The 14,587-nt window shown below is 44.0% G+C and overlaps 1 protein-coding gene across 3 annotated transcripts; it reads right to left on the bottom strand.

Annotated features, from left to right (window-relative positions):
* Positions 1-623: 623 nt before the first annotated feature.
* Positions 624-10,561, bottom strand: anxa6 (annexin A6). 3 transcript variants are annotated; one of them, XM_076162828.1, is made up of 25 exons: positions 10,263-10,560; positions 9,442-9,496; positions 7,672-7,756; positions 7,427-7,521; positions 7,223-7,336; positions 7,040-7,130; positions 6,852-6,931; positions 6,677-6,733; positions 6,131-6,224; positions 5,919-6,014; positions 5,763-5,821; positions 5,441-5,563; positions 5,293-5,351; positions 5,039-5,117; positions 4,285-4,366; positions 4,100-4,194; positions 3,903-4,016; positions 3,674-3,764; positions 3,309-3,388; positions 3,034-3,087; positions 2,847-2,940; positions 2,628-2,723; positions 2,454-2,512; positions 2,201-2,338; positions 624-1,055 (listed from the first exon to the last, which is right to left on the bottom strand). In XM_076162828.1, exons 2-25 carry the CDS (start codon positions 9,442-9,444, stop codon positions 996-998), a joined length of 1,998 nt encoding a protein of 665 aa, XP_076018943.1. In that variant the 5' UTR covers positions 9,445-9,496; positions 10,263-10,560; the 3' UTR covers positions 624-995. The 3 variants fall into 3 exon arrangements, with proteins under 3 accessions (XP_076018943.1, XP_076018944.1, XP_076018945.1); XM_076162829.1 differs by having other exon boundaries at positions 2,216-2,338; positions 10,263-10,550; XM_076162830.1 differs by lacking the exon at positions 624-1,055 and adding an exon at positions 1,123-1,950 and having other exon boundaries at positions 10,263-10,561.
* Between the last annotated feature and the right edge of the window lie 4,026 nt (positions 10,562-14,587).

Here is a 14,587-nt window from a genome sequence, read left to right as displayed (position 1 = left end):
CTGAGACGCAGGCTACAAGAGAAAATGTGTCGCAGTTGACAGCTGTTGTGTGTCATTCTGCCTTAAAATGTATATAAGGCCAACCGAGATGTTTGGCACCAGGAAGACGTGGGCAAGGCCTGTCAGAATGAATGTCTCAGCTCCTCTGTGTGTGTGTGTGTCTGGTTATGAGTTCAGTCATGGTGCATAGGCAGGTCTGTACTTCTGTATTCTTCATGTATTTGAATGGAAAGAGAGTGTGTGATTGTTGTTTCAGTAAAGTTCAAAGCTGATAATAATATGCTGGATTTCGTCATGCGAGGCCTCACCCATTATTTACAGAGTGAGTGTGTAGCTTTAAGGGAAATAAACATTTTTGGGATTTTTTCAGTTTATTCAATAGAAGATAAACTCAATTGGACCGGGGAGTTTCCTGATGTTAAATATTAATAATATTTCCTGTTCGGCTCTGCTCAGTTCTGTTGCCAGAATCAACAAAGTGGATCACTGAACTGCCCCTGCTAGATAGAAACCAGCAAACCCCACCCACAACACACACTGTACGGAAAATTACAATGAGGAAATAACGGTGATGCACATTTAACATAAACTTGCATAACAGAAAGCAAAGAGACGTGGAGGCCTTTTGATTTTAAATGTTTAATTCAGGTATGTGCGATACCGTGAAATCACAGTAATCATTGGACGGCCTGTAATGTGAAGGCACTGTTCAAACACTAACAAGTCTGTGATGTGATGGACATGAAGAGAAGCACCTGACACCTCCATGTTACATATGAGTGTAAAAAAAAGAAATAAATGAAGTCAGGCGTCGTTCTGACTGACGGGAAGATGCGGAGGTGACAGCAGCAGACTGTAGGTCACTTGGTTTGGCAGCAGTTAGGGGCACTGACAATAGAAACTGATTTCAACCAGAATAGATTCATTCTGTGGGCGCTAATGCACTTTTTGTCTTGTGGTTTTGTTGACTGAACTGTGTGAAGCTGCAGACGGGCTTAATCTTCTCCTCCGCAGAGCATCAGCATGGTTTTACGATAGTCTCCTGAGGTATCGCCCTGTGAAATGACACATCAAACACACACACACACACACACACACACACACACACACACAGAGAGAGATGAAGTGCAATTCAGGGGAAAAAAAAGTCTGCTGACATTTAGCCGTGACACAGTCGATACCAAATACCTTAATTTGCTAATTTGGAGTTTCTGGCTAAAAACGTCAGAATTGACATTCCCGCGTTCTAACGCTGTCATTGTTTTGGTCAAATCACAAGACTTCCAGTTGAATCATCCAGACGACTACAGCTCGAGTTAACCTTTGACGTCACCCGTGACACACGTGAGGCCAGTGATGTATTTATATGTCTTTATTTCGAAGGGAACTCTGCCATTTTTACACATCAAGATTCAGTTCGTTGAGCAATTAACCAGCAGGAGCATCAGCTTTTGTAGCTGTAAATGCAGATGTGTGAAGTCAGGGAAACTGACCTCCAAGAGATAGTTTTATCTCCCACTATACGTGATCAATCAGCTGCTGTCACGTGACGCAGATATGACATAGCGGTCATATTTCCCTCATTTTGCAGAGGCCCCATAAAGCTACAAAAGCCGTTACAATACATACAATGATGTCCTCCTGCTGAATAGTGCTCCTCCATGAACTTTGATGGGTAAAATTGGTGAAGTCAATGACAAAATACAGTAAATGATCCGAAATCTAATCTAATCTAAATGTATCCTATCAAAAGCACAAAGTTGCATAATGTCATTTTTGCCACAAGGTCACACTGAAGAAAGCACATTATAGGGCAATTCTTGTTATTGCATAATGTGTTAATATTTCAGGCAAAAACCAATCCAGGGCACCTACTTACTGGTTTGTACTGGAGCGATTTCATCTGTGAGTTATTATAGAACAGCTTCTGGGCACTTCCTGTGTCTACTGCTGTTAGCCAATCACAGAGGATATAGAGAGGAAGTTAGGCATGCAAGGGGAAATTCCTAAACAGCTGTGCCGTATCCGCAGACCCAAAGTCCACCACAGGAAGCTATAGATCACCGTACCCCAGCAGGTCAAGGCCAAGAGAGACGACACGCAGTGACGCACACAACACAACACAACACAGCACAACACAGCACAACACAGCACAACACAGCACGGCAGCCAGGAGGGTTAGTTGAAAGTCTTGACTTACGAGTGCGGTTTCTACCTGGATGAATTCATGGAGGGAGGCGTCCTGCGTTTCTTTAAACTCTTTGCGAATGTTGAAAAGGTCAATCTCGCTGCGGGACACCAGGATGCGGATCAGAGCTCTGTCGTCTGTGCCCAGGCCCTAGGGAGGGGATCAGTGTGTAGAGTAGCAGCACGCAGAGCAAGAATACCACAACACACACCAACACGTATCACTTTAATTTGCTTTATCAGGCGTCACATGATGACAACAATACCTTCATGGCTTTGTACAACCGGTCGGCAAAGTAGGACGGCTGATTCTTTACACTGCGAACTGTAAAGGATCAATAGAGACAGAAGTGTTGACGAGATGCATAGAATAGTTGGTGTCAATCATACAAAATGTAAAACTTTAAGGATGAAAGTATTATAAAGTTTCAGGCCATTACCTATAGCGAAAAAGGCATTTCTCACATCACCAGACATCTCCTTCTTGATAATCTGTTCAATGTCCTTATTGCTGCATCGGACAAATTCTTGGAATACTGTGAACGATAACGGGTGTCATCATTACTATGAGTCACATTTGATTCATTTTCTGAGAGAAATCTAGATCCAGATCTGTACTTGATCAATCTTTGTGTTGTATCTGGTTTGACCTTCTTTACCTTTCCTAAGATGAGGGAAGCTCCTGGTGCACAGAATACTCATGAACTTCATCTCCATGTCATCAGACTCTGCAATGCATGCGTCGGCCAGTTCCTGAGCGAGCGAGTGAGGGGAAACATACATTCACACTCATTCCTCCATTTCAAATGGAGAAAAATACTGTAGAGAAAGCTATGATGAAATCACCTGAGCATCTGCATTGGCTCTTTCATCATCTACAGGGCCGTCCTCTCTCGCACCCTGAACACAATGAGAAGAAACAACATTGCGGTACAGAAGTTCACTGAGATGTTTGGCCGTTTATATGATAAGTTATGCAAAACGTTATGAAAGAACATTGTGGTGGTGCTGCTTTTAATTTGACCTTTTCTCTGATACATCTACAGACACTAGACAGCAACCAGTGAGTGGGTGTGGAAATTATTAAACATGGTGTGAGTTCTCATAGCGATGAGCCGTACCTGAACCAGAGAGACCAGGATGCGGCAGAAGTGGCCTGATGTGTCGGAGCGAATGGCGTCCTCTAAAGACTTCTTATAGCCTGTGAATCATCAGCTCATCATCAGTGGATTGATACGGTGTGGAACAAGCTTCTCTCTCACAGAAATAAACTCCACAGTGATTTTAAGAGCATTATTGTACAATGAATTATTAAGGACAAAACTAATGGATGGAAGGATTTGGAGGCTGTGGTGAATTTATAATTTAGTATCGGCTTTTTCAAGTAAGGACATACTTGCAGTCATACATTTGAATGATTGTGCTGAATCACAGGAAATGCATTTGTTGTTTTTTTTATGAGGTGTTATGCCTAAATCAAACGTACCGTGCTTATAGGCAACATTCATGGCTTGGATCTCCTCGTTGGTCCTGGTGACCAGGATCTCGATCAGAGCGTGTTCGTCCGTTCCAGCACCCTGCAGAAACGAGAGAGAGAGATTTCAGAATCACATCATAAAGCTTGAAGTATGCACACGTCCCTAACACTGAGTTTAAAGTACAGATATCAATCACACGTCTGTAGAGTGAAGCTGTAGGCATCATCTTCACAGTACCTCCATTGCCTTCTGCATCATTTTGGCGTCAAACTCAGCAGGGGTCAGCATCAGCGCTATGATCACTCTCTCCAAATTCTTTGACAGCTCAGACTTCAAATCCTTCATCAGATCCTGAGAACAGATCAACCATAGTTGTGTTTCATCTGATATGAGCACATGCATATGTATGTTTATACATTTTAAACTAAACTTACTCTTCCCAAAAGAGATTTGAAGGTCTGTCTGATCTCTTGTCTCTGGGCGTTGCTTCTCTGTGCAATAATGTCAATAATTGCATCCTCATCAGTTCCTATGGCAAAGAAAGAGAGAAGTGTGCCATTTGTAGTTGTCGTTGTGATTTAAACGTGCTTTACTGTGTAAGTATCAAACGGCTGCATACCAAATCCCTTCATGGCTTTCCTCAGTGCCTGTGCATCAGCAGAGGGGTCACAACTGGATGCAGGACGGAGTGTTGGCTTCAGCTGAGGTCGTGGAATGACAGAATTAGATGAATGTGATTTTAAAGGACTGCATGCACACACAGACTCAAACATTTCAGTTAGTGTGTGTTAGTGGCAGCAAAGTGAAGCGAGTGAATTTTCAAAACACAAGCCAATAAACCTCGGAATTGAAAATACCTGCTGGGCAATGTTAAAGCAACAAACATGCAGAGGTCTGAAAACACGCAGGAGAGAAGAATCTGCCTAATGTGCTGTTGTTCAAAGATGTATCCAGCTGATATCATCACTCTCTGTACTCAAATAAAGCATTGTGAAAATAATCTCTTGACTTTTGAGCGAGCTTGTGCCCTCTGTGGGTTAGGAGTCATGACACCACCAACAGAGAAAAGGTGGGTGGTCTGAAAAACAGCAAACTTGCACAAAGCCAGTGAGAGAAAAGGTCTTTTGTGGCGCAAAATGTTGAGATCTTTTGGACATTCCCTCGCTCCTGGGTCACCGTTTGTTACAACGCACCCCTTTGTAAGATGAGCAACATTCTGATCATATTCCAGACAAAGCCGTCGCTGTGCAAGTGTGGCAGCCTTATCAGCAGCAGCAGGTTTGTTGCAATGCAGCGGCCGGTTAGTCGATGCATGCTGTTGCCAAGCCAAACGTACAATCGCACATCTAAAAGGGCAGCAGATGAGGCCAAACCTGGATTTTGGTCATGGCACTTAATTCCCACATCTTGTAGGCTATCTGAGCAGCTTCAGGGAAGAACTCTCCAGCTAGACTGCAACGACCAGTGTGACACAACACAACACACTCAGTATAATGGATCTGCATGGATGTCTTCCTTACTTTCACAAGGTTTCTCTCTTTAGAACATACTTATACACAGTAGTTCTATAAAACTGAGGGTCTAGCACCACCGTGTGGTCCCTGCTGTTGCTACAACCATAACTTACTCGTCATCGCCTCCACACAGGTTCAGCAGAGTCCTCTTGTAATCCCCTGATGTGTCCTCCTGATCGGTGTAAACACACACAGAATACGGTTACAGGTTTACTTCTAAAGCTACTTATTTGTATATTAAAACCTTAATTCTTTCCACACCTTAATCATGTTATAGAGTGACTTCTCATATCTGAGACGGAAACACTCTCGGATGTCCAGCATGTCGATTTCAGAGCGGCAAATCATGATCCTGATCAGTGTGTCGTCGGCTGTGCCAAGACCCTAAAGATGGAGAAAAGGAGGTGCAGGGTTGAGGGGAAGAAGAGTGCAGAGATGGGAAACAGTCCTAACTCATTTTAAATGGAATGTGAGGTTGAATTACAGGAGAAACTATGTTACCGTGACATAATGACTGTGTTGCTAAGGCACGTTGGTGTATTAACGGACGCAGATGAAAAGGAGGAGCTATTCTTCTATTTACCTTCATAGACATGTAAAGCCGTCTGGCAAAGAACATGGGAACGCTTCTTATGCACTGGACTGTGAGACAAGCCGGGAGAGAGAGACGCGTGTTTAACAGAGACGTGACAGTTCCTCATCGCACCGTGAAACCATTCGAAGGGCGGTGTGTGATTACCGACAGACAGCATCAAGCGCTCGAAGTCGCCTGACAGCTCGCTCTTTATGCTGTCCTCGATGGAGACTTCTGCAATCTTCTCATAGGCGTCAAAGACTGAGTGAAGGAGACAACAGGAGCAGACATATGGGATGGAGACGCAGTTAGAGGACTTTAACTGAGACAAAGTTACAATGAGAGTTCCTGTTTGTTTCCCAGAGAGCCTTGCTCACCCATGCGGAGGTGCGTCACACTGCGGTTTCCCAGTATCATGATGAATTTGGCCTCGTCGGTGCCCCACTGCTCTTCTCCGGCTGCAAACAGGTCCTAAACAAGCACAAGTTGAGATGATGCAATTCAAACCTTTCCTTTTATCTTAAACAAACAAAGCTAATCTTGAATTGCACATTAAAATCCTGCATTTATTCCAGTGTATAAATAGTTTGCAGAGAATGAAAGCACTGGATGTCGCCCTGTGCAACATCTCTTATCACCTACTCCCTATGCCAACCTAGCGTCTCTCCCTTTGCGTCTTCAATTACAGATCAATTTGCACGTTCATTCATGTGACAACTCAGGCGCCCGCTCGCTCGCATGACCGCCCCGTGACTCTATCAACCCCTGCCTGACCCCAGGAGCCGCCTGGAACCAAGGTGCGAATGACTCCCTGCAGATAATTGCCTGTTTAACTCCACAACAGGGACTCAGAACTTAAGAAGCCACTGGTGAGGAGCAGTGAGACGTTCTAAAGAATAAGCAGGACTAATGTTGAAGATCACCTGTGCGTCCTGATCCACGAGGTCGGCGTTCACCACTCCTGACTCCTCTCTGGTCCCCTGCATCCATGAACGCACAGTCAGAATCAAACCATCAAAACAACAAGAGTGCTGATACAGTGTGCATGGTTGCCTGGATACACATCAGTAATCTGCACAAACTCTCTTGTGATCTGACCTGAAGTAGAACAATCAGCATCTTCTTAAAGTGACCTGAGGTGTCGCCGATCACGTCCTCTTCCATGTCGCTGCCGTATGCTGCGGAGGGGCGACAGGAAACAGGAAGTCAGCATGAGCTATGAAAATTGGATGGAATTACATCTGGTAGATTATTTCATAATTTAAAGCAAAAGAAAGGCGTCTCACAATCCCTGTACGCTGCCACCATATCACGGATCTGCTGGTTGTTCCTTGATACCAGGACTTCCATCAGGCATCTCTCGTTTGTTCCGGCTCCCTTCAAAACGAACACGAAACCAGATATGAATCATCTCCTGTCTTCCTTACATGCAACTGAGAACTAAATCAGCTACCAGATCCTTGTCCTACTTGAAGAGCATCGTGGATTTCTTTGGCGTCGTGGTAGGCAGGGGTTCTCATCAGACTCACGATGAGGCGCTCAAACTTGCCCGTCAGCTCATACTTCAGATCATCAATCAGGTCCTGATGAAGTACAAATTTAGGACGGGATCATTTACAGTGATTGCTCTTATCAGAAAATCTGAAACCCCAGCTGGTCACGTGTTCTCCTACCTTTCCAAAGCTGCATTTATACGCCGAGATGACTTCCTGCCTCTGTGCGTTGCTCCTGGAGGTGACGAGATCCAAGATAGCATCTTTATCGCTGCCTGAGGAACACAGAGGCAGTCAGCTGAGTCACACGTGAGGGGGAAACATGGCCGCCCGTGCTACTATCACCACTGCCGGGTGAGATTCCTTATTGTGACGGGAGGAGATGAGAGATGACCTTTGAGCCGCCCGCTGCCAAAATAACTCACCCATGCCTTTCATAGCATTGTAGAGGCTCTCGCCATCAGCGGTGGGATCAAAGTCCGGAGCGTCGACTATTGTGCCTCTGAACACCTGCAAGAGAGAGAACAAGTTAGGGTACAAATTTAAGTTTTGAAGCCCTTAAAAGGACAATCCACCAATTTTACCAATCCAGCTGACTCATGGGCAGAAAGTGACTTTGTTTCCGGGCTACAAGCTGCAAATTAAACCCCTCAACTTCTCGGAGAGGCTTTAGTTTCCTTCAGTGATGTCATAGGGGTGAAGGGTCAGTTTGCATGTTCTGTCTAAATTCACAAATGCATTCTGTTGCTTTCACAGGCTGAATAGATGGAATTCAGCGTGAGTCCCTGTTTAACCCTGCAACTACTCACATAATGAGAATAAAGAGCAGATATGACACACAGTTTGATTGTATGTGTAACCAGATGACTGAGGTCAATACAGTACCCAGAATGCAATAGATAGTCCTTACAACATTAATAGCAGGAAGCATAAGGGGATGAAATGTGTTATGTAATTATATGATCTTCACATTCCGATTACAGCCTGGCTGTGTCGTTAACCTAAAGGTCAAAGGGGACAGAGGTCGCGTTGCTGTATCTGGGTGAAAATCTACATGTTGGAGACCTGGTTTGACCTTTAGTTCCTTGCAAAATGGTGCAGCAAACTGTGCAGGGCTGAGAGAGAGAGAGAGAGAGACGAGGAGTCGGCCATTATGACTGACAACCTGCACCTGTCGCCCCTGGCATGTGAGCTCAAACATGCACTGTGCGTGTATGTAGGGTGGGTCGGTGGGTGTGCAGGAGCAGCAGGGGGTCAGGTTACACATGAAGCAGCGGGGTCAAGCACACAATGGCTCAAAAACTGGAAATATGACGTGACTTACATATGAAGGCCTTCCGTGTGTAGTTTAAGTACTTTACCCTGAGGTATTGTGGTTAAACTACAACATAACAGCTCAGGCTTCTGGAATTTGTGAGCTGGTGAGGTTGTAAGATGGTGGAACTACTCAGACTATGCAGCAGTAATCTCAACACTTGTGCTGTAGAGATTACTGCTGCATTGGGGCGACGGGCCAGGATTCACTCCCTCTCTCTCTGCACTCTCTCTGCTCCTCCGCTTTACCATAGACCATCACTCTCCGCGACAGCTGGAGAGCTTCAGCCGCCTAGCAACAGGGCCACAAACACAGGCGCCCCTAGCGACCGGCCTCCTTTCACCCGGCTCGATTTAAAGGAGACGCAAATGACGAGGCAGCTTCCCAATGTGGAAAAAGTCAGGATATTGATTTCATCTTCCCAAGGAAATTCCTCCCCCCCCTCCGCCACCCCCCCCCCCCCCCCTCCGCCACCCCCCCCCCCCCCCCCCCCTCCCTGTTTCCACCGTCACAGAGTTCCCTTTGTCCTAAACATAATTGCCGCAGCGTAAACGTGTATAATTAAGAGCTAAGATCACTAAGTTGCACCTTTTAACAATAAAGCTGGACGTCTGCCATAGAAGTCATTACTTTTGGATTAATGCTGGCCCATTTGTCTCTCAGGTGCTCGGTCACCCAACACTCCTGCTTTTATCACACATGAGACTGGGACGGTGACAGGTTGCAGCAGATGAATGCTTCGTCTTCATCTGACCTCTCCATCCTGTCACCTCCTCCATTCAGCCTGAGACAAACCCGTGCCGTTTGTAGAATGGAACGTTCCAAACCTATTAGACACGCAACGCAAGATGGAAAGGAGAAAGAGGGCTCGTCTGCTTACCATCTCTGAAGTTTGGTCTTCTGTGCCAAGGCTGCAGGAATCAATAGTTTGGGGCCTAAAGGGAGAGAAATGCTGAGGTGGGATGGGATAGAATTGCACAGCGTCCATGTTGTCTCTTAAACAATAAGCATGAAACTGAATCCTTTGTTTCCTGAGTGACATTAATGAGCCGGCCGGCTAAGTATTCAGCCTGTGGTATTAAAGTTACACTTACACACATTCATACAGAGCAGCAGTGTCACACACAGCTGACACAAAAAGAGACAAATAGACAAGAATTCTGTTTTAAACCACATTATTTGGCTATTTCTTGCTCCTGAGGGATGTTTGAGCATGTGGCGTAATGAGGAGAGAACATACACACACACACACATGCTTGATAAGAGCTTTGAACTTTGAGATAGAAAAGGTTTTTTTTTTTAAAGGTTGTCCTGTTTGTTTAAGATAGAAGTGGAGCTCTACTTTAAATAGCATCCGGCTCATATTAGAGTGCAGGTCTGTGGGAGTGAGTCTGCAGAGCCGCACCCATGTCTGTGTGTCTGTGTGTGTGTGTCTGTACCCCACTATGGAGAGAGACTTTCATTCATGCCTGATTACAGTTCTTAAACATTTCATGCAGTATATAATCCATTTAAATGATGTAAACTAAGTCTGTTTCTTCACTTCATGTCCCTCAGGAGGTTTGTGCTGCAGTTCACTGACACACTGAATAATGACGCATCAGCAAACTTCTCCGCTGTAGGTCTAACGGTCTGTACCGGTCTCTGGAGGTCCCCCCAAGTCTCCTTAGTCCAGCCCGCCCAAGACAAATACCCGCTTACCTTTCCGTGCCGGGTGTGAGACCTAGGTCAGAGTATGAGTCGTCCTCAGGGTGGTCCTGGTCCTGGCTGTGTCCGCTGTCCCCGGTGCTTCTCCTCACGCCGTCCCGTTACGTGTCCTCTGCTGTGACGTAACCGACGCAACCACTGCGGCGCAGCGTCTCCAAAGTGCGCGTGTGTGTGCGTGTGTACGTGTGCGTGTGAGGGGGGAGGTCTGTGCGGTGAATCCGACGCTGTCCGTCAATGTAACGTGAAGCCCCCCAAATATGCCGCAAGCTGCGCGCCCCAATTACGCATAATTTTACGCATCACCCCACTTCCATATCAGTCAGTCAATAACTATGGATTTATTGGTAAATATTATTTTATAGCCTTTCAAATATCAGACATATACACATTACACAATATCAAGCCATTTCATCGTCAAAATGTGAAACTTTGACTTAAACGTCAAACTGCAAACGTCAAGCGATTTATAGGTTTGAAAAAAAAAGTGAGACTTTAACTTTGAAATACTCCAAAACAGTACAGTAAAAGTGTTTAGTAGTTTGTGATCAGAGTTGTCCTGAACACAACCATGTCAATCATAGCCAGTAACTCTGGGGAATCAATATTTCATAACCCCTCAAATATCAGACTTTAATCAATTTCAATACAAAATGTGTTACCACCTTTTCTCACCAGCTTATTTTGAAAAACGGACGTAGTCACTTGTGTATCCTTGCGCTAACGTCACCATTTTTCCGTTATAATACATTTACCGTAAAGACGAGAATACACGTGCAGACTAAATGTAGGTGCGGCTGATTTGATCACGGAGTTTTAAATGACGTCGAGCTTGACCGCAGTTACTCCAATGCTTGTGTTTACTTCGATTTCGCCACTTTTTCAACATTTCACAGTGGTAATTTTGTGAACCAACGCATCAATCACACACAAACAAAGGAACACACACCCACACTTCTCCATTGTTGTGCGTGTTGTGGGACAAACATTTCCATTAATAAACTTTCGATTTCTCTGAACAAGTGTTGACGCCTGACCGCGCTATTTCTGTCCTGGCCTCAGTCCATTCCCGTAAAAATGTGTGTGTGTGTGTGGTTGTGTTGACATCCAACTTGATGCGTGTAACATTTAACCTGATTACCTGTATAAGGGCTGAATGGAATAAATTACTTACAAACACACTTTATGGACATTTGCTACTAGAAGAAGAGGAGATTGCAGCTTGGATGACTTACTGACAGAGTCCAGCAATGCTCTCATAACAGAACATGACTCATCCTCTGCTGGTTTCTATAGTAACTCTCGTCTCTGGAAGTCGTAGCGCCTCCAGTCTATCTGGCTGTGGGCAAGAAGGAGCTTCAGTTTAACTTAATCATGTCATAATAATGTCATCAGCCACTGTGGAACATGTTGGACTCTCCCTCTCTGTTGAGTTCTCTCTCTCTAACTGTCCCTCCTAAACAAGGGCAGGTAGGAACCAATGATCACCTGAGGGGAGCTGAAAAGTTACACAACTATTTAACTTGTAAATATATTAAAATAAGTAAACTAATAAGTGATTGGAATATTGACTAAGTATAAAGTTAACAGTAGAATTTAAATAATGTATTAACTGAGGTTACACTGTCAATGTTTCCTTGAGATCACCTGACCATCATTCACGACATTAACGCGCTGTCGGTGGTGTGGAGAAGTTATTCTAGACGAACTGAAGAAAAATGTGTTCTTATGTATAATGTGTTCATTGAGTTTGTTTATCTTCACCCCTTTTCTTTAATAGAACACGAATCTGTACAAAAGAAGACACTGAATCAAAGTGTCTTTGCAAAACAGAACCATGTGAGGACTGAAATGTTTTTACTGACCTCTGCTGGTCTTATTGGATACTGCATGTTGGTCACGCTAACACCAACAGTCCTGAGAAAATTCCTTATAGAATGTCGTATTTTATGATATAAAATAAAGTTTTTAATGTGTACGCGTGTTATACAACCACAGAATACGAGGGAAAACATATTATTGCCTATATTATATGTTGCAAATTGTGTTTCTGAGAGGGTGTCAATAGACTATTATTTAATTTGACAGCAAATCACCGAGAAAGTGTTTTGCAAACGATGTCAACAAAAATAATTCTTTCACGAAAGTTTTGATTGCATTCTTGATTTCACCAGGAAAAATTTCCCCTTACCCATAATCCCGCCCCCCCCCACCCCAAACACCAGCAGGGGTTAAAGCAAAGCAAAGCAAAACAACGTCAAATAAGTGACAAATGAGCACAACAACATTTCTGTCATTGTGAGCAGGATTTGCTGTTCCCAGCTCTCTCCCCCCTCCGTGCCTCCATGCTATAAAGAGCACATTATGACCCAAGCTGGTGGGGACTGAGAAAGGCTACTTTGTAATTCCATTGAGTGGGAGGGTCACACAGGCCAGTCTTGTATATATCGCGCTAAAAATGATACTTCTGTCATTGGAGGAGTAAACAGCACGGACAAGTTTGTGGCATTCCATTTCTCACAGCTGCATCACTCCACATGGGACTGAAGATAAGGTAAACAATTTACACATCAGCAACATAGTCAGAATATTTGAGCTTGCATGTGTGAAAGTATTATTGCATCTCTAATGTTTCTTGCATAAAGAAAATGTAAATAAGTTATTAATGAACGTAAACAGAGTTTCAGGGTGATCCAGTTCTTTATCTTCCAGATGATAAAGCTGCCCTGCACGTGTGTAGTAGATGTTATTTAGTTAAGCATTATCCTCGTGTTCCCTGAGGAAATGATATCTGAAGGAGTGAGATGTGTAGATAGAGAGGCTGGGCTTTAAATTTGGTCAAAGGTAACGACCGTCCACACAGGCTCCCTACTTTCCTGCCTGCTGAAGTAGATGCCAGGAGGGATTAGGTGAGCTGAAATCCCCTGATGGGAGATGAGAAGGTGAAAGCTCCCTCTCAGAGAATAAGTGTGCAGCCGGCTGCAGGCATAAGCCATGAAAGCTGCTTTGTCCTCTCTTTCATTAACTCGTTAGGCCATTAGTCTGGCAGGCTCACACCTTCTGGATACAGCAGCGATAATGCAAGCAGGCGCACAAACTCCACCGTGACTCCCAGGATAAGGTCATGGCCGGCTCAGCTTTTACTCACGGGCTTGTTTCCAAGCAACATATGTATGTAAACAGGATTAAGACGCTGTAATCTCTTTGGGATGACATTTTTTCCCTGAATACTGAATGGATTCATAATACGGTGAATGAGAATGCGTCACATAGGGGTGACGGTTTGTTATGATACGTGGTTTTGAAAATAGAACATTTCTCCACTTGTTACTACTTGACTATACTGAAACATCTCTGCTTCTGCTGGTTCCTAATCATTTTTATATGAAGGTCGACCGCAGACACAGGTGCACCTCAAAGTTTTCTTCTCGGTTTACCTTGAAAACTCTATCAAAGCAGCGCTCTCACTCACAATACTCCATAAAAAGTGAGTCATCCTAACAATCAGCAATACGTTTCACATATTTCACCACAATAAAAACCAAAAGTCAAAAGTCAATTAAAACATATGCTTTAACAAACAATAAAAGACACGTGAAAGATAATAAGGCAGCATTTCCGTGATCCTTGATGTGTCAGACACCATAAATGTTGAATGAATAACTTAATTACTTCTGGCATGGCAGAATAACACCAATAAAGTCGTTTCTGAAAAATTAAACTGTACTTTATATTTACAACTGAAGCGGGGAAACACACGCATGTCCTTTTTCCTCCTTTGCAACAATGATAAGAAGTTACTCTGAACAACTGATAGAACTCAGTGGAGGTGAGAACATGCTGACGTACTTACAGACCGGCAGAGGAATGTTACATCTTGTTTAGACTTATGTATATTTTGTGAATGAAACGTTGTGGGTCATGCTTGTGTAAGTAGAGGTGTAGGTTGGTTAAAGTGCAGAGCTGGAGGACGGTGTTGTTGCTGCGTCAGTGGGCAGCCAAGGAAAAGCACAGGCATCAGCACTACAGTATCAGTGGGCGTGATAAAGCCCATAAAGAAGGAGGCTTATAAAAGAATAATGTGATTTGAATGATTGACAAATGATATTAATTGCCTCTTGTAAGTACACAGAGGAATTTCACAGAGAAGGTGAGCAGATTTTTTCTTACTTTTGTCTTTATTTCTTATTTACAGATATGTCTGGTTTTGTTTTGGGGGAAAGTTCAAGGTTAGACAGGAGTTGGAGTTTGAGTTTGATAAACTCAAAGAAAACAGGGAAGTTGTTGGAGTTCCTTACCGGTCTGTTGTGATACAGATAAAG

The sequence above is a fragment of the Genypterus blacodes genome, unplaced genomic scaffold (genome assembly GCF_046128005.1).
Source record: "Genypterus blacodes isolate CSIRO-AG114 ecotype Tasmania unplaced genomic scaffold, CSIRO-AGI_Gbla_v1 ptg000128l_1, whole genome shotgun sequence".
In the NCBI taxonomy this organism is placed as follows: Eukaryota; Metazoa; Chordata; class Actinopteri; order Ophidiiformes; family Ophidiidae; genus Genypterus; species Genypterus blacodes.
Note: the sequence above shows the minus strand (reverse complement) of the source record. Positions and strands in the feature narration are given on the sequence as shown.

What these genes read in the sequence shown, in the direction of transcription:
- anxa6 (XM_076162828.1), bottom strand. An exon ending in TGCTGATTGTTCTACTTCAG is followed by an intron (nt 6,734 to 6,851) that starts GTCAGATCACAA and finishes TCATGGATGCAG; the next exon opens with GGGACCAGAGAGGAGTCAGG. An exon ending in TCCTGGTCTCTCTGGTTCAG is followed by an intron (nt 3,088 to 3,308) that starts GTACGGCTCATC and finishes CATTGTGTTCAG; the next exon opens with GGTGCGAGAGAGGACGGCCC.